This window comes from Cricetulus griseus, chromosome X (genome assembly GCF_003668045.3).
Source record: "Cricetulus griseus strain 17A/GY chromosome X, alternate assembly CriGri-PICRH-1.0, whole genome shotgun sequence".
Classification (NCBI taxonomy): Eukaryota; Metazoa; Chordata; class Mammalia; order Rodentia; family Cricetidae; genus Cricetulus; species Cricetulus griseus.
Genome location: NC_048604.1, coordinates 119,166,720 through 119,187,179, shown reverse-complemented (window position 1 = coordinate 119,187,179; position 20,460 = coordinate 119,166,720). Strand labels below are relative to the sequence as shown.

The 20,460-nt window shown below is 39.3% G+C and overlaps 1 protein-coding gene across 8 annotated transcripts in view; it reads left to right on the top strand.

Moving 5' to 3' along the window:
- The window catches only part of Cask (calcium/calmodulin dependent serine protein kinase), a 328,910-nt gene that overhangs the window by 225,362 nt on the left and 83,088 nt on the right, over positions 1 to 20,460 (top strand). For all 8 annotated transcript variants that reach the window (XM_027433199.2, XM_027433197.2, XM_027433195.2 and 5 more), the window contains exons 7-9: positions 1,453 to 1,628; positions 7,007 to 7,129; positions 13,895 to 13,978. In XM_027433199.2, coding sequence (XP_027289000.1) covers positions 1,453 to 1,628; positions 7,007 to 7,129; positions 13,895 to 13,978 — 383 coding nt within the window. The remainder of the gene's footprint in view (positions 1 to 1,452; positions 1,629 to 7,006; positions 7,130 to 13,894; positions 13,979 to 20,460) is intronic.

The following is a 20,460-nucleotide window of genomic DNA, read 5'->3' as shown; positions in this document are numbered from 1 at the left end:
GCTGCCAGTGAACTGAGAGGTTCAGCTTCCAACACTGCAGCTCCTTTATGCTGCTTGAGGAAGCAATATCAGACAATGCAGAAATAAAAAGTATGCCTTTCATCAGGTCCTCGTAGTCGGTACTGAGTTTTCGTTGTACATTTTAACTGAAGGTGTTTTCCCTGTTGGAACCCTGAGCTGACTCTTGCATTATGAGGAGTGGGAGGAAAAGCAGACTGATCTGCAGCAGAAATGGTTAGGCCTCTCCACCCCCGGCTGAGTTTGATAACCACCAACAGGCCTTTGCAACATATTCTCTGTAGATGGACTGAAAGATTTCTTAGGTTCTTTTTAAACTCTGGACCACAGTGAGATAAAGTATTTTTGCGATCTTCAAAGTAAAGATGATCTTGGATTCAGCATAAGAAGAGACAGTCGGACAAACAGAGGAAGGAAGGCAGGGCTGGGCCTGCAAAATGTAAGAGCTGCCAAGTCTGGTAGGCAGTGGCCCACCCCAAAGTCCTTTCCCTAGAGCTTAAGCCTTTTATTCCTCCATAGAGGAAAAGACTATCTTGAGGGTACTCAGTTAAAGATGGTTACAATGTGCAAAGGGAGGAAAAAGGGAAAATTCTTTAAAGATGAAAGTCAGAGCCAGATGGTACTTTGGCACTCAACTCCTATGAGCCAGGCCTGCACACCTTTAATCCCAGCATTCAGGCAGAGGCAGGCAGATCTCTGTGAGTTCGAGGCTAGCCTCGTCTACAGAGTGAGTTCCAGGACAGCTAGGGCTATACAGAGAAACCCTGTCTCAAAAATACCAAAAAGAAAAAAAAGAGCATTGCTTGGGAGGGAGTTCCTGATTTTGCTTTAGTGTACGCCATCTGTTTGCTCTCATTCTCTTCAAATGTTAACATTAGGAGTGAGCTAAATCCCATTCCAGTAATCATTGAGAATTGGCTACAATAACCTGATAGGAACTTGGCAGTTAAAAGTAAGTGTTTTGCCATCAAATTGGTGCTCACTTATGCCCTCTCCCCTGCCCCTGCCCCTGCCCCTGCCCCTGTCCCGGCTCTAAATTAGTACATTTAAACATCTTGAAGGAAGAAATAACTAGACCCAGTGTTTTCAAAAAGTGGTCAGATAAACTATTTTTTCCTTCCATTAATTCCTTTTAAAAGGGGAAAAGAAGTAGTGTAAGAACATTGATATTGGTAAATTTTTCATTCAGACTGATAATTGCTTTTTATTTTTGTTTCTCTGTGTAACCCTGGCTGTCCTGGAACTCACTTTGTAGACCAGGCTGGCCTCACAATCACAGAGATCCAACCAGCCTCTGCCTGCCAATTGCTGATATTAAGGTGTGCACTACTACCACCCGGCCAATGTTGCTTTTTTAATTTTAGATTTCAAGTAAAAAAAAAAAAACTCATTTCATAAAACCAGTTTTCTAGAATGTTGTTGTTTTACATATAGGACGCGTTGGAACTCCTCACTTTATGGCCCCAGAAGTAGTCAAGAGAGAGCCTTACGGAAAGCCTGTGGATGTCTGGGGCTGTGGTGTGATCCTGTTCATCCTGCTCAGCGGTTGTTTGCCTTTCTACGGAACCAAGGAGAGATTGTTCGAAGGCATTATTAAAGGAAAATACAAGGTAATGGATTATGACTTTTATTTTCCATTCAGATTAAAAGATCCCAAAAGGTGTTTTGAAGTTACTGTCTGTCTTTGCTCACCAAGGTACCCACTCCACCTTAGCAAAGGGCTGTATTGGCATCAGGGACCCAGTTGTCTTGTAAAGCACAGTGGGGTCTGGGTAAGTTTGAGTCACCATGAGCTCAATTCAACGAGAAGCAGACTTCCTGGGCCTTTCTTATAGTTAGGAAAAGGCTTTTACTTGTAAAACTTTTTTCTTAATATATAGCATTCAAATGGAAATTTCACTCAGGTACTTTAAGTCATTTCTTATCCTAATTTTAAATTCCCACCATCATAGCAGAAAAATGACTTTATAATACAGAGTAAACTGACATGGGCGTCACAAACATGTTTCATAACAATTCAGAGGTATTTTCTCTAAAGAATTTATTTTATTGATTTAAGTGTGTGTGTGTGTGTGTGTGTGTGTGTGTGTGTGTGTGTGTGTGTGTGTGTGTGTGTGTGTGTGTGTGTGTGTGCGTGTGAATGCAGATGCCTGCAGAGGCCAGAGGTATTAGATACCCTGGAGCTAGAGTTACAGGCAGTGGGGAGCCATCCAACATGAATGCTAGGACCTAAACTCGGGTCCTCCAGAAAAGCTAAGCCATCTCTTCAGCCCCAATATAGAGGCTTTTTGATACGAGTTAAAACATTCATATTCTGTAGCTACTGTGCATTGAAAACCTCAGCTATTATCATTGCCTTATATTTACCAGATTACTGCTTTCATTATTTTAAAAAAAAATAATGCTGTTACTGATATTGTGGAAGGTTGTATGAAAAAAGGCATACGGCGTCTCAGAAATAAGTAAGCTGAAGTTCCTCTTAACGTTTTTAGCCATATCCCAACATATGCAGCTGGTAGGGTTTGGAACTATGAGAATGTGTATCTTTGTATCTGGTCAAGGCACTTAATGTTGGAGTTTTTTCCCCCATGACCACTAAAGCTCTTGTTTTCTATTCAACTCAATCATTGCTTCATTTTTGGCCATGCCTGGTAACATAAGACCAACTACAAGTTTGGTAACACTAGACTCCCAAATGGAGGCCACTAACATTTTCTTTTCATTGTTAAGATTTATTTGATTTGTAATTGTGTGTATGTATATGTTTGTGTGGGGGTATGTGCACCAGAGGACAGGTGCCAGTGGAGGCCAGAGACATCAGATCTCCCTGCCACTGGAGTTACAGGTGGTTGTTAGTAGCCTTGTGTGGAAGCTGAGCCATCTTTCTAGCCCATAATGTGGAAAAGTAGTTTCAGAGTTGCAGCCTCATCCTTTTAAACTATAGTTAAAGCACATGGAGGTGAAAATGATGGATAATTTAGTTTGTTTGCCTTATGCACTGTCAGCTCATAAAAGCAAACAGTATCCTTCTGGAACAGAAAGAAGTCGTAAGTATGGCATTTTTCTGCTTCTCTTAGAGTCAGTTGACCACTAGTAAATAAAAGTACTACTCTCAAGGTAAATAAATACTCCAGGAGATTGCTTATTAAGCAGTCGTCACCCTCCTATCCTTGAAGATTGTGAGCGATTATCAGAAATACATAGACTGGGCTTTCTGGTTAAATGTTACCAAATCAAACGAAATTATAAATACTAATGTATTGGAAGAAATCAATTGAAAAATGCAAGGGCCAGGCATGATGGTGATGCCTTTAACCCCAGCACTTGGGAGCCTGAGACAAGAGGATCTCTGTGAGTTTGATGCCAGCCTTGTCTACATAGAAAGCTAAAGACTAGGCAAGGCTACATAGTGAGGCTGTCTCAAAAATACCAGAAAGAAAGAACGAAAGGAAGGAAGGAAGGGAGGGAGGGAGGGAGGGAGGGAGGGAGGGAGGGAGGGAGGAAGGGAGGGAGGAAGGGAGGGAGGAAGGAAGGAAGGCAAGCAAGTACCAGGTTAATAAGAATAACAGCAATGCTAGCAGCTGAGACATAGTACTTCATATGCACCCGGGAACTGCACTGAGCACTTCACTGAATCTTCTCAGCAGCTGATGGCATAATCACCATATAATAAAATCTCCCACCTGCCCTTTTGAGTTATAAGCATTTGCTAATAATAGAATTCCTCCTTTGTGTTTGTTCAGTTGCTAACTTCCTGGTTTCCAAGGCAATGTGCTTCATTCCAACAGCGTCTGGTATTTGATTTTGTCTATTTTTAAAGCATTGAATACTTATTTTTATGCCTTGGTAAGAAATTTGGACTGTTTGTGATGTCCAAAAATCAAGTTATTTTAAAATTTCCTATTCCTAGAAAATGGTGACAATATTATAGGAAGTGATAAGGTAGCAACTATACCATAATTTCTGTACCAAGGCGTAAAAATAAGTATCCAATGCTTTAAATACTTGAAGCTTTGCGCCTTACAACTTATTTCCCATTTTCTTTGGCTAATCTCACTTCTTGTTTGTCTTCAAGGCTTCCTTTACAAAAGACCCAGATTTTCATCAGCAGTTTAAAGTATGGGTCCATTTCTGCCACCTCTGTGAACTTCATGGGCCTTGTCTTTATTTTTATACATACTGTGATACAATCTGTCAATATGTACTGCTGCCTCTTTATTATGGAAATCATCGATCACACAAGGATAGGGAGAGTTCTCAGCTTCAATAACTAATATGTTATAATCTTATTCTGCATTTCACAGACTTTTAGGTTATTCCAAAACATCTCAGAAACTAAAATCATTTTGACACCCTGATGGTACTTATCAAAAGAAGCAGTAAAATCCTGATCTTGGACAATTCTAAGAAAAGCTCCATGACACCTTCTGAGAGTAGTATAGCTCAGTTGGAAGCTGCCCCTGCTCTTGTGATGGGACTGATTCTCATTGGCTGACTAGCTTGATCCTTTTTTCCATTGTCTTATTACATTTTTGCTAGCATACAAAACAGTGGGTTTCCTTATGACATTTTTGTGTACACACACACACACACACACACAAACATTTGTTCCTCCAAATAACCCCCTTCTGGTTTCCTGACATGTATATGTTTTAAATCTAGATTCTGTGTAGGAGAGAAAACATAGTATTTGTCCTCCTCCCTACATGCCGTCATTCTCCCCTTGCTTGCTCTCTTAAGGTAGATGTCAGAGAATACTATTAAACTGGAATACATGCTAGCATTTCAAGTAAATGCTGTTCAAATAAATGACTGTTTTCTAACCCAGGTTTTCTGCCCCCAATAACTCAATTTTATCTAGCTTTGTGCTAAAGGACTGTGTTGTCAGTGTTAGACACCCTCACAAAAAGAACAGGAAATTACCATTGCAAACCCTTTCTTCAAAATTTGTAGCCACCACTTTAGGATCTTTTCATTTGCCAAGAAAAAAAAATCAGATTTTGAAGATCCCATGAGTCCCAGGATAGGGAAAAAGGGTGTCTTAGTTAGGTTTCTGTTACTGTGATGAAATACCATGACCAACAGCAAGTTGTGGGGGAAAGGGTTTATTTGGCTTACAGATTACAGTCCATCAGTGAGCGGAAGCCAACATAAGAACTTGGAAATAGGAAGTGAAGCAGAGACCATGGTCCTATGTTGAGTATGGACTTGTGTCTCATGGTTTGCTCAGTCTGCTTTTTTATACAACTCAGGACTGCTGGATATGGCCTGGGCTTTCCCCTCCCACATCAATCATTAATCAAGAAAATCCCCACAGACTTATCTACAGGCCAATGGGATGGAGGCATTTTCCCAATTGAACTTCCCCTTCCTAGAGCTTCCCCTTGTGTCAAGTTTACCAAAAAGTAAAATAAAATAAATAAAATAAACACAAGAGAGCATAATTGTCTAGGCCCTGCTAATTAGTCACCACTTTCAAACAGGTCCATTGACCACAATTCCAATAGGGTGACAAGAAAATAGATCATCCCATTGTAAGAGCCCTTCCTAGCATGAAGATGCTTTTCCTCCCCATCTGTAAGTTCAAAGCCTGGCCTGAGCCAAAGCTCAGTATCTATTGCTAGCCCTTGGCCAAATTGGAATGATTCCTTCATGCTGTGATGCAAGTACTGTGATTTCCTTTGGCTTTAAATTGTTGTACTCATTCTCCATCATTTTCTCTTAAGAGGTGACATAGTGATTACGGCCAGCACACTGAGCCAGAGATGTAGCTCCTTAACAGAACACTTGGCCTTGCCTGTGTGAGGACCAGGGCTTTGTCTCCAACACTGAAAAACAATAGCAACAGTTACAAAAGCTATGCTACTACACGAAGCACCTGGCATCGAGCAGCTCCCATATGGTCATTCGATCAAGCAATTTCCTGGTGTTGAACCGGGAATAAGATCCACCTCCGTCACTACCTCCAGTTCCCACTTCCCTTCCAAGCTCCGAGCATTTTCCTTGAGTGTTTTTCTCATTTCTGGGCTTAGACATATCCCCTTTCCCAGGAGCCTTCCAGCCTTTGCCTCAAAAATCCACAGCCATTATCAGGAAGAATTTTTGAAAACTCGCAATTCTTCCTGTTTGGTTTTATTCAATTTTACCATACTAATGGGTTATCTCCTCTCTAACAGACAGAAGTGACTTCACCAAGTATAGTATACAAGTAGAATTGGCTATTTAGCAGAGTTATGATGATAGTGTATTTTTCCTTAGATTTTGAATAGACTGGTCAGAATATTCAATTAATGAATTTTTATAGCTTCACAATTAATGTTACTCCCAGTTTTGCTTTAGGGATTGTGTGCATCTTTCTTTGAGAATTTCTATCCAACCTAGGCTTACATCAAACTCACAGTCCCCTTGCCTTGGCCTCCCAGTCGCTAAAATTGAAGTGGTACATACAACACTCAGCACCTGATCCCAGTATTTGAAGACATTGCTTTTAGTGGGTGTGGTGGCACAGATCTGTAATGCCAGCACTCAAGAGACTAAGGCAAAAGCAACTGGAGGTTCAAGGTCAGCCTGGGCTACAGTGTGAGTTCTAGTCCATCATCGACTTAAGGAAACCTTGTCTCCAAAAAAAAAAAAAAATCTTTAATTTCTTCATTTCAAATGTATTCCAGTATTTTGTAGATCTGTATATTCTGCCCCTTTTAGTTGAGAATCAAAACCTAGAAACCAGAATCATGGTCATTCTACCTTTTAAATATTAAAAATATTACAATTTGGCAGCACCAAGAGAATAACTGCTGATCCAAACCCTCATATAATGAGGAGAACGATCCCGAAGCATTGCATGTGTTCTCCTTTTCCTTGGGAACCAGGTCTTCCGCTCTCTGTTCTTTGCTCTGAGAATGTTACATTGAAATAGTATAGATTATGGAATGGTAAACAATAGTAAGTGTTGAAGATAACTGTGGAGCTTTCCGTGTTCCCTCCTCAGATGAATCCAAGGCAGTGGAGCCATATCTCTGAAAGTGCCAAAGACCTAGTGCGCCGCATGCTGATGCTGGATCCCGCCGAAAGGATCACTGTTTATGAAGCCCTGAATCACCCATGGCTTAAGGTACCTGCACTCACGGGTCACCACCCACACTGGACTTAAAGGCTAGCAGCAGCAGTGCACCGCCCTAGAAGATGGAGCTTTTCACTCTTTGCTTGTTTCTCAGCCTTTCTATCACTTCTGTCCATCGTGCTTGCTGTCTTGCACCTTGTCTGAGACATGTAAGATATTCAGCTGTTGCACAAGGCACAAAATCACATTAAGAGAGAATCTGTGAGGGCAGACAGACTGTTGTCTGCCAGTACATCTACCAATGATGAAAAGGAATAGATGAAGTAACCATGTTCTCTTACATTACCTTTATTTTGGTGTGACTGTATACTCTGTAGGACTTCACTGGTAGGCGCTAGGTATAGACCTACTGATTTAGGGGAAAGGCACACTTCAAAAGATTTGGATCCCGTTTTTTCTAGATTAAGGGAAATCATATCTTGATGCATCAGGAAATAGTATTGTTTCACTAAAACATTCTGCTGTAATTCCAGGAAATTCTTGCTTTATAAGGAAGAATACATCCTCAGAGATGTTCAGAATTTTGCTGTTAAGTCACCAAAGTTGTCACTGATAGAACCAAGATGTTAGTGCAGCCTATCATGACCCATTATTTATGTTCTATATCCTGTCCCTTTCACTAACTAGATGGCATTGCTGCAACCACTTTCTTCTTTCCCACATTATCAGTTTTCTGGATCTTTTGGGCCTAATGTGTTGTGATTTGTTTTTATTGCTTACATCCACATGCATGCATAAACATCTGCCTAGCATGTGCAAGGCCCTAAGTTTGAACTCCAGAATCTCAAAACCTCAAAAGAAAACAGCTCTTGTCTAGTCACTACTGACCTTGACGTTGCTAAATCTAGTGATCAGATTCCAGAGTCAGAGCTTCTTGGTCTGTTGACAAAAGTTCCAGCTCCTGAAACTTTCTTCCCTTGGCTCCCAGGGTACCTGCCCTCTGTTTCCCTTCTGCTTGTCTGGCTGTCTTTCCTCAGGTCTTGCTGATTTTCCCTCATTTCCTTATCTAGCACATCACATAGATATGCCACTGACTGGCCTTCATTCTCGCTCCTCATCTTTTTCTCCATCTCACGCTATACCTAGAAGACCTCATTGAGTTTTACTGCCTTTAAGTGTCTATACATGATGAGGCCTGAATCCAGGTCTCTCTCCTGAAGTATTCGTCCTTAACCTGCTATCTAACTAGGTTTCCTGATACCATTCTGGTTTCACCCTGCCCTAGTCTTCTCAGCATGTTTCTGTCATTCTGGCCTCTTTGCTGATTGGTCCTCAGGCCACAGGTACATCAATGCCTCAACCCTCCTGGATTAGTCATACCCTTTGCCTAGAATTTTCTTTATCTAGGTTACTTTGTTCTTTGTTTCCCTCACCATCATCAGATCTTTATTTAGATACCAGTTTCTTGGAAAATCTTCCCTGGCTACTATTATACCATGCTGTTTCCCCAGGGATATGCAAGCTACAAAGATATGTAAAAATATTGGTTAATAATGTATTCCTGGAAATTTTGACATTTCAGTGAATCTTGATTCTCCTTGGAAATATGGTTTCTTAGAATGAGGGCTACTGTTCATGATAAAGCATTTTCCTAGCATGCATACAATCTCAAGTATAGTTCCCAATAACATTAAAAAGAATATTACTTTTGAAATATGCATTCAACCTTTTAATATTTTAGTACTAATATTTCTGATTTCCCCAGCAAAGAATAGATTCTTCAATATTTTTTCACTTTCTTAGTTGTAGTATTTTTTAAACAGCTTAGAAGATTACTATTCTTTTTTGCTTCTCTCAGTTTTCTCCAATGAAGATCTTTTGTCATTTAGAAGTTACTTTTGCTGCCAAATAAGGACAATAGTAGCTATTTAAGTCATTTTTAAGATCCTTTAAAAAATGTCTTAGCATTATATATGTTAAAGTGACTTTCATTATCAAAGCCTACCTTGGCTAATAACATATTTCTTTCTGGAAATTCTTGTCTCTACCAATGATTATAGTTCTCATTCTGAGTAGTCTGCACTCCATACAGAATAGATTCCTGGCACTGAAATGTTTTAAAATGTCAGTAGCATAAAAGGAAAAGTCTGGAAAGCTGAACCCAGAGTCACTTGCCATGTGTGAACTACTGGTTATTCTCATTGCTTACATGTCATCTAGAATCGAAAAAGTCAATGAGGAGATTATCTAGCTGGAAAGAGCAACTTTATATTACATTTAGCCCTTGTTAATGTATATATGTGTCACATTACAGGGGATGTAAGTTATGTTGATTTAGAATGGCTAAAATGTAAGGCTTAATGGAAATGCCCTCAGTAACTACAAAGTAAAGAAATAGAATGATGAATATTCTTGTAATAAAGGGTGTCCAAAATCAACATTGTTTTGAGTCAAAAATGAGAGCAAAATAATTATTTCTTTGGTTAAAAAGAATAGGTCTTTCTTATTCATTCCATGTTGAAAAAAATTTGAGTATTAAACCAAGTAATATATGAATGCCTTACAATTGTTGGCTTGCACCTGTTTAACATCTCTATCTACCTGAATTAATGATACTTGCTATGAATATCCATCCCAACAACAGTAGGATCAAGTACAGGCAGAGTTCAGTGTCACAGTTGTAGTAAACTTCCTAGTCAGAAAGGAAGCCAGAGCCAGGCTGTAAAATAGCCACAACGCTTTGTCCTACACAGATATCTTCCCCATGGGCTTTTCTTGGGGCTCATTGGTCAGTGTTACTTGTTCTTTGGCTCTTCAGGCTACAACCTTCTACCAAGGGTAGGATGTGTTAGGAATCAAAGCTATAGGAAAATAGAATAAAGAAAATAGCAGCAATATCAGCCTAAGCTTTCTCCTGAAACCCCAGGATCTCTAAAGTATCTACCTTCCTTTCTCCAGCTTGCAGTCTTGTAGCCATTACATTAAGTAACCCAGGGTCTTCACTCAGCAGAGGCATATGATGACATGTGCTTGCTCTGTCTCATCACTCACCACTAGGCAGTCATCTCAGTACTTCGCTTCTGAACTGATTTCCATATTGCCGATACCTAATACTTTGGGGAAGCTGTTTATACTATTAGGTAGGAAGTGTTTTCTAAATCAACTGCAAACCCCACTTGTTGCCACGCTTGCCTAGTTTTCCCACTACAGCTGGAATCAGACTTCAGTTACTCATATCCAAAACTGTGCTGTATCATAGTGTTCTCTTCCTCAAACTACCCATGCTCCTGTTCTACCTGCAAAATACAAGCAGAACTAAAAGCTTCTATTATTTGAGAGACACTATTAATAGAATGAAAAACAAACTACAAACAGAATAAATTCTTCCATATTATGTATCTGATAAAGGTCTTAATCTAAAGAATGTAAAAAATTCTAAAAAAAAACTCCATTAGAAAACCATATAATCTAATGTAAAATGTGAATACTCGAGCAGACATTTTTTTCACAAAGATACACAGATGACTGGTAAGCACAGGCAAAGCTGTTCAATATTAGTAGTCATTAGGGAAATCTAAATAATGCCACAGTGAGATCCCTGTACACTTGTGTTAGAGTGGCTAAAAGAAAAATTAACTGGGGCTAAACAGATAGCTCAACAGTTAAGAGAACTGGCTGCTGTTCCAGAGGGTTCAAGTTTGATTTCTAGCATTCACATGGTGGCTCACAATGATCTGTAACTCCAGATCCAGAGAATCTGATGCCATCTTTTGGCCTCCACAGGCACTGCACACACAGATACATACACATACATGTAGGCAAAACACTCATACATGTTAAGTAAATAAACAAATTAATAAATGACTAATCACACCTAGTGTTGACAAAGATATAGAACAACTGGAACTCGTGCTGTTACTGGGAATGTAAAAGGATACATCCAATTTGTAATACAGTTTGACCACCTCTTAAAAAGCCATTCTGTCTGTTCCTTAGATAAATTAAATGTATATTCATACAAAGACTGAGGTGCTAAGAAGCTTTATTACATATATTTTTTTATTTGGGTGGTGTGCCATTGCACACATTGGCGGGAGGGGTCAGAGGATAGCTTGTGGAGTTGGTTCTCTCTTCTATGTGGGTTCTAGGGATCAAACTCAAGTCATGAGACTTGTTAGCAAGCACCTTTATCCCTGCCGTCTCATAATAAAGCCAGCCTAGCCTTCCCCATCCTCAACATCCCTCCCATCCGATATGTGTCCACTGTCCCATCACTGCATTCTCTCTACATGTATTAATCTGCTTGCTCTTTATGAGAATTTCCACACATCCTCACTCCTTAAAAGTTTGTGGTGAGTACTTGCTCTATTTCGACCACTGTCTCAGGAAATAGTACCCCAACATTTGTTAATTGTTTGCTTAAGGACTGGCATTCTGGATAGCTCTGACTTGAATTTCTCAAATGGCTAGTGAGGTCAAGCAGTTTTTCATAATATTTATTGAGCATATTTATTTCATCTTTAGAGATCTGTCTGTTCATTTCATTAGCCCATTTGTTCAACTGCTTGTTTCTTAATTTTTGTTAGTCCTTTACATATTTCAGATACGACTTCTCTGTCAGGTGTCTGACCAGCAAATTTTTTTCCCATTCCATAGGCTGCCTTTTCAGTCAATTGACAGTTTCCTTTGCTATACAAAAGCCTTTTAATACCATCTGGTCCCATTTGTTGATTGTTAACCTTATTTGCTAAGTGACCCAGTCCTGTTGAGAAAAACCTTCTGTATGCCTATATTTTCAAATGTTTTCCCTATTTTCTCCTCTAACAGTTTCAGAATTTCAGGTCTTACAATTAAGCTCTTTGATCCATTTGGAGTTGACTTTTGTGCAGGGGTAAAAGATAGGAATCTCGTTTCATTTTTCTAAAATAAAATTCTAAATTGCTCTATTGGAACTCTAAAGGGTTGCCACAAAGGAAGTGATTTCTTTCTGGGCAAGGACTGAAGCAGACCTGCATGGAGTTAGTGAATGAATTGGATACCCTTGAAAAGTCTGTCCTAGTTGGAAGACTTGTGATTTTTGTAGTTCAGTTAGTTATTCCTGACAGTGCAGAATGCGAGTCAATATAGACTTAATTTTTGTTGTGGTTGTTGTTTTGAGTTGTTTTGTTTTGTTTTTCTCTCCATTTTTTATTTAAATTAGAAAGAAGATTATTTTACATGTCAATCCCAGTTCCCTCTGCCTCCCCTTCTCCCCTGCCCCCTCCCAACTAACTCCTTACCTATCCCGTATATACCCTTTCTGCTCCCCTGGGAGGGTGAGGCCTTCCATAGGTGGTCTTCAGAGTCTGTCATATCCTTTGGGATGGGGCCTAGGCCCACCCCCATGTGTCTTGGCTCAGGGAGTATCCCTCTATGTGAAATGGGCTCCCAAAGTCTATTCCTATGCACTACAAGAGGCCCCATGGATTTCCAAGGTCTCTTCACTGACACCACGTTCATGGGATCTGGATCAGTCCCATGCTGGTTTCCCAGCTATCAGTCTGGGGACCAAGAGCTCTCCCTTGTTCAGGTCAGATGTTTCTGTGGGATTCACCAGCCTGGTGTGGACCCCTTTGCTCATCACTCCTCCTTCTCTGCAACTGGATTCCAGTTCAGTTCAGTGTTTAGCTGTGGGTGTCTGCTTCTACTTCCACCAGCTGCTGGGTGAAGGCTCTAGGGTGGCATATAAATCAGTCATCAATCTCATTATCAGGGGAGGGCATTTAAGGTAGCCTCTTCTCTGTTGCTTAGATTGTTAGTTGGTGTCATCCTTGTAGATCTCTGGACATTTCCCTACTGCCTGATTTCTCTTTAAATCTATACTGGCTCCCTCTCTGATGGTATCTATTATCTTACTCTCCTCTATCCCTCCCCCAACTCAAACTTCCTGCTCCCTTATGTCCTCCTCACCCCTCCTCTTCTCCCCTTCTCATTCTCCTAGTTCCCTCTCCCCTCCCCCAATGCTCCCAATTTGCTCAGGAGATCTTGTCCCTTTCCCCTTCTCCGGGGGACCATGTATGTCTCTCTTAGAGTCCTCCTTGTTTCCTAGCTTCTCTGGCAGTGTGGATTGTAGGCTGGTAATCCTTTACTCTATGTCTAAAATACATATATGAGTGAGAACATACCCTGTTTGTCTTTTTGTGACTGGGTTACCTCGCTCAGAATGGTTTCTTCGAGTTTCATCCATTTGCCTTCGAATTTCAAGATTCCATTGTTGTCCCATCCCCCCAACCCCCGCAGAGTAGTACTCCATTGTGTAAATGTACCACATTTTCTCTATCCATTCTTCAGTTGAGGGGCATCTAGGTTGCTTCCAGGTTCTGACTATTACAAATAATGCTGCTGTGAACATAGTTGAACAGATGATAGACTTAATTTTAAAGTCCTCATTTTACCTGACAGTTCATGAGGAAGACAACCTCAGCACAAATATATATATGAAAATGTCATAATGAAATCTGTTATTTTACATGCTAGGTAAAATATTAGGTAGAAAAAGATAACTTCATATTTTTACAACCATTATAACTTTAGCCACAAGTCTACAAATTAGATGATCTATTACTTTAGTCCTTTATTCTTGCTAGAAATACTATTTAGCCATCAATTTTAGTGCTTATATCCCTTATTTCAGAATATGTGTCAGAATTTTGAATAAAATAACCAGTTTCCTAAAATTAAATCTAAACTTCACATCTAAGACTTGACCTTCATAATTCATGTTAAGCTTCTTCACTGTTTTCAGTAGTTGTATATGATCATAATCTTTTCTTATAGGAGCGGGATCGTTATGCCTACAAAATTCACCTTCCAGAAACAGTAGAACAACTGAGGAAATTCAATGCAAGGAGGAAACTAAAGGTAAATTTTAAAACCACCAAAATGTCTACTAGATGGAGTTGGTGATCATGCTTTTATTCTGCTTTGATTCCTACAGACACATCCTCATATTAGCCATTATTTTTGCTATAGCTAAATTATTTCTAAAGATTGTTGCCATTTCCGTAAACTTTTGTGTTTTTAAGATTATATTAAGTTAATAACTCAGTAGGAACCAAAACAAACTTTAGCAACTAGAAGACTTTATATTTTTTGATTTGTTTTGTCTTTAAAATTCATAGCAGAGATATGGTTATGGTATGAATCTAAGCTTTGTTTTCTCATACATAAATATTTTGACAGAAAATATAACATGACATAATCTATAATCCAACTACTGAAAAAACTGAGGCAGGAGGTTCATGAGTTTCAGGCCAGCCTGGGCTACATAGCAAAACACTGATTCAAACAATGAGAATAAGACTTTAAATTTTTTAAGTGCAACTGGTTTAACATTGAATCTAAAGTTGAACAACCATCATAAAGCAATAAATGAAAGCCCCACACCATAATCTATAAGAAAATGTTTGCAGATCACCTGCCATTCTTTATTTTTCCCAGTTGGTCTTCTTGCCACTATCCTTATCCTCTGCCTCAAAAAGTGAAAAGGCACAATGATAATGACCCCTCGAGGGGAGCCATTGTGAATTCTGAACTTTCTGAAAAAAAAATAGCTTTCAGTGGTGGAGGTATCCAGCACTATGGGGCAGCAGCAGGGATGGAGAGGAAATGACTGATGGTGCTTGATCTGTTAAGTCTGTTCTGCAAGGGCTGCCTGGATAATGGTTTCTAGTCACGTGACTCCTACCTGCTGCAAAATTTCTTGAGTATTTTCAGATGTACTAAATTATAATACTGTTAATTTATTATTCTTCATCCCTTGAAGATTATGAATGATTTTATACAGCTGTAGATTTTATGTAAGTGTTTGGAAAAACTCTCAGGTTATAGTAGTATCATGAAAGTCTGAAATGCCCAAAATTGTATTCATTAGCCACATGTACCTCTGTGAATTTAAGTTACTTAAAATTTAAAATTCCAAGTACCTGTTCCCCATTCATGCCATCATGTTTCAAGAACTCAGTAGGCTAGTACCTACCATATTGAACAGCACAGTTACAAAACATCCCCACCCTTGTAGAAGTTTCTATTTTATGCTAAATGCTGCTAAACAGCAAGAGAACTCTTCACATATCATTATTAATGTTGAACATTCTAATTTAAGCTTTTCTCTTAATTTTTTGTTGTCAGGACTTCAAACTGGCTCTTTTCTATCTGCTTTTCTAAAATCCTTGACAAAAATAATAATATTGCCATCATTGAGGTAGTGCCCAAAGAAGTTTCTGTTCTTTTAAGGGTTTCTCTGTGTGGCCCTGGCTGTCCTGGAACTTGCTATGTAAACCAGGATGGCCTCAAATCTAGAGATGGCCTGCCTCTGCTTCCCCAGTGCTGTTATTAAAGGCATGCCCCACCACTGCCTGGCCAAAGAAGTTGCTTTGCCTTGACATCTACCTAAGATTGTATAGGCATTAAATGAAAAAAATCAGTCATTCAGAGTAAAATTTAGTCAGCTCTTTTGCAGTTTGTTTCCTGTCCAATTGTCCAAAGAAACTGTCTGTGCTTCTTTCCTTAACTCTTCTCTAAATCTTTTTAATCCTTGGTCCTGCTTTGGCTTCATATAGCATAACGCTATACAAGGTTGAGCCTTACATTGCCCAAATACAGATGCTTCACTCAGGCTTGGGCTCACCCATCACAGGAGACATGTTCTTCCCCTGGTGCCACAGAAGCAGACTTAGACCAAAAATAGCCAAACTGGTGACTAAGATTCATTTGGTCAGGGCCAAACTATCACAACAAATAGGGGTCATGTGGATTTACCACATCCCTTTGCAGGCTATTTAAAGTCTCAAGACCAGCCAAGTAACATAGAATTAGAAACGTCAGCCTAATCATTATGGGCTTGTTTTCAGCTTCTGGCAAGGCTGTATTCCTGAGAATTGTCAGCCACCAGGTTAACACATGCCATGTCTGCTCTCCTCAAGGAGCTTATTCTCCTTATGCCTCTCCTATTAACTTCTAGAACAAAAGTTGTAACTTCCCTGGTTTACAACACCTACTACCCCACAGCTGATTTCCCCAAGTGAATGGCTAGGTGCCCAATCATTTTTTTTTTACTGCAGACAACTGATTTGAAGTTCCCCAAATGGTGCAGCAGCCTAATTTTTCAGGCTACCTTCGAAGTGATTAAAAAAGAAAATTCACTGAAAGCTGATTGTTACATTTTAATTACTGGTAGCAGAAGAAGTAAGAATCATGCAGCAATACAGAAGAACTGCTCTTGCTATGATGGGTAGGGGAATCCCAGTTCTGACCCTCCCTCATTGAAAGCCTTGAGAAAATTATCTAACATCTCTGTGCCTCGATGTGTGTCATTATCTGTAAAGTCTGCATAGCGGTAGCTGCTAATTCCTAGGAGTAGCAGGATTCAATGAGTTACTTTTAGAGCAATTAGAAGAACACCAGACTGTGGTAAATGCTCCAAAGATGGTTTTTACTACAACTCTGTGCTTTTTGTTAATACATAATTATGATTTTAATGGTAGTACCTTTGATTTAGTGATCTATAAATGATTGTAATTCCTGAATAAGCATTGTATACCATTTCGGATTCCTGCTAGTCATTCGACTTTAATATTTTAGAGCTTTTAGGAACTTTTATTACTTTTTATTTATGTATTTTATATGGCTAAAGGACAGGCAGTATACTAGCCATGCTAGGCATGTGGAGGTCAGAGGACAATTTGTGGGAGTTAGTTTTCTCCTTTCACGATGTGGGTTCCAGAGATCGAACTCAAATATTCGGGCTTGGTGGCAGGTACTTTTACCCACTAAGCAACCTTGCCAACCCTTAGGAACTTTTAAAAATGCATAAAACACTGGAAATATTTACTGAATAATCTCTGTTCTTATTTTTCTTCCAAAGATATTATGCTTAGGCTTTTCTCTCTTATTTTGATCATCATTTTCCTTTACATTATCTACAAAATGTTCTTCTACTTGTATAATTTTTTTTGGTTTTTCGAGACAGGGTTTCTCTGTGTAGCTTTGGAAACTGTCCTGGCACTCGCTCTGGAGACCAGGCTGGCCTCGAACTCACAGAGATCCGCCTGCCTCTGCCTCCCGAGTGCTGGGGTTAAAGGCGTGCGCCACCAATGCCCGGCCTTCTACTTGTATAATTATACTCACTCCCTTGCCACTATTTTCCCCAAGTAGTAGAGTGGTCATGTAACATGTAAGACCCTTAGGTGCCTGAAATCTTTCTGTCTTGCATTCCATGTATTCTGCTGTTTGTATATACAAACATGTTCCTGATAAAGTATAATAATAAATTAGGCACAGTAAAATTAACAATAACTCAAAGTAAAATGCAATAATTGTAACAATATGCCATTATAAAGGTCATTTAAAGCATATAAAATATTGACTTCTGGGATTTTTCCCTGTAATGTTTTCATACCAAGATTGTAAGTTATTGGAACTAAGGAAGAAGAGAAACCACTCTACACTTCTCATGTAAGGCTTTTGATCAACATCATCTGGAACATATCAGAAGTAGGGATAACTGGGTCGTAATATATTCAGACAAGGCTTCCATTTGGGAAGAGAATAAAATTGTCTTGGCAGATGAAATGGTTCCATATTGTAGAAAATCCTAAGAAATTCACTAGAAAGAACAAGTTCATAACAAGTATAGGTTATGAATCACTACAAACGCGAACCAGCCATTCATATATGAGCAATGAAGAGTCTTAAAAGGAGATTAAGAAACAAATCTATTCACTACAGCATAACAATGAAATGTTCAGGAATAAATCCAGTAAAAGAAATATAAGATGTGTACTAATATTCCTGGGAGAATTAAGAGTCTGAGTAAAGGGAGGTTTAATGTTCATGGCCCAGAAGACTGTGTTATCTAGGCTGTGAAGAGGATCTGTGCTCTGAGGTGTGGACTCCTTAAGTGATATATTAGTTACTGTCTTGATGTTACAACAAAATCCCTGACAAAAGCAATTTAATTAAAGACAGTTTACTTTGCCTTACTGTTCGAGTGTATGAGGACATGACAACCTGTATGAGGAAAGGAGTCATGTTGTGTCTGTCCACAGTCAGGAAGCCAGGAGAGATAGATGCCAGTGCTTGATGTCCTTTCTCTTTAGTCAGTCTTGGTCCCCAGACCAAGGAATGGTGCTGTGACAATTGGGTAGATCTTCCCTCCTCAGAAACTCTCATAGACTCACCCAGTGTTGGAATCTTTGGTAATTCTGAGTGCAGCCAAGTTGACAGTGGAAATTAAGCATCACGAGAGGGCATACTGCCTTCTATCTTGGGCACCAACTATTTATTGGCATGTGACTTTGCTAAGCTAGGGACAAGCTCAATAAGATATCTGTTCCAAAAGTTATCCCCTTTGCTTCAGGAATTATTTTGACCCCTAGAAAGCCTATTTCTCTATAATGAAGCAAAACACATTATATGCATATATGGAATTCTCAAACAGTTAAAAAATGTTTCATATTTTTTTTTTGGTTTTTCAAGACAGGGTTTCTCTGTGTAGCATTGGAGGCTATCCTAGCACTCGCTCTGGAGACCAGGCTGGCCTCAAACTCACAGAGATCTGCCTGCCTCTGCCTCCGGAATGCTGTTTCATAATTTTTTTTAAAAAAAATCTTTACATCAAAGTGGTATGTTTTAGGATAAAATATTTTGATCCCCTTCATTATCACTACTGGTTTTTATGTAAGCAGAAATTATCTGTTTACAATATCAATTTTCATTTCAATGTATTTTCTGTTTAAAATAACTTCTATTAAACAAATATAAGAGGACATAAATATAGGATTTGGACTTTAAATGAAAAAGTTCTATCTAAATAAAGCACTATTCTATATTTGAGTGAATATAATGCACTCAGATTAGGAAATGATGGTTTGAGCCAAGCATGGTGCCACACACCTGTAACCCCAGCACTGAGGAAGCCGAGGCCAGAAGCTTTCAAGGCCAGCCTAGGTAATCTTTTAAAAGCCCCCTTCCAGCAAACAGCTATAGTGAGTTGAAACCAAGCAGTTCGATTAAGAGTATAAAACCATGTACCTCTTAACATGAAAAGCAAGGGAAGACCCTCCTCAAGGACACACGTAAACTCTCAGCCTGCATGGAGTCTGTATGAGACTCAGCCCCTAAATATTCAGTCACAGATGGGAGAAGGGTTCCTGGGACCACACCCCAGCTTGAGAAGCTAATGGCAGTCCAGGCTTGCTGAGGGAGAAGTCATTATCTTTCTTAGTGTAGTCACAAGTGAGTTGCCGGTGTTCCAGTAGACAGCTCCACACCCATATCCATGCAGGCAGCTCTGGTTAAGCCCAGGGAGGTCCCAAAGGGAAAACAGACCCCAAACAAAAGGATATGAAAGTAGGAGGATGCAAGGGGATGGGTATGACCAGAATATATTAAATACATGTAGAAATTATAGAATTGTCAAATAAATTCTTTTAAAAAGGAAGAGTACACAGGCAAGGAAGATTTCTGACAACTTTCTATGGCTTTCCTTTACTGGTTTCACAAATTACAAAAGTATTCCTTGCCTGCTTCTCTGCCTGCTCATCAGTCTCCTCTAACTTCCCTTAACTGCATAAGACAAGGCATAGGAATGCTGTTTTAGTATTTGAAAAGCAGAAAGTTTTCATTTTATCATAGTTTTCTTAACAGATTTTGAATAGTCTTAACTTAAAAATTATCTTTCATCCTTAAAACATGCTAAAGCATCTTTGTCAAGGTTGAATAAACCAAAAAATGGAGAACTACTTATATAAGATACCGTTTATATTGCTGTACCCAACTGGCTGTTCACTAGCTGTAGTGTACTGTGAGAGTTGGCAACAGTGGCCTGGGGGTCCAGTCCAGCCTTTGAGGTATGTTAAGTTTTATTGAAAATCAACGCCATATATTCATATACATTTGATCTGTTGTTGCTTTTGTGTGGCAGAGTTGAGTAGTAGCAAAAGTAACTATGTAACCTTCTAAGACTAAAATATTTATGATCTATCCCTTTTCAGAGTAAAAAAAAAAGTTAACTACTGGTACAGTAGAAACCCTTAAATTAGGAAGAATGGTCTCAGTTCTGAGCACTGTTGTTTACTCTTTCAATCATAACAGGTTGCTAAGCCTGTCTGGACCTCAGGTTTCCCACCTATGAAATGAATCTTTTAGAATGGCTCTCAAAGCATAATAAAATTCTGTGACTCTGAGCTATTTTGAAACTGTTTTCCTATTCCACATAATTGCCTAGTGGAACCATGTATGGTCACTGAGCTGAGAAAACTAAATAAACCAAACTGCTAGTCATAGGCCAGAGAAATCAGGAACTTACTACTTCAAAGCAATTTTTCTCTCAGGTTCTTTTA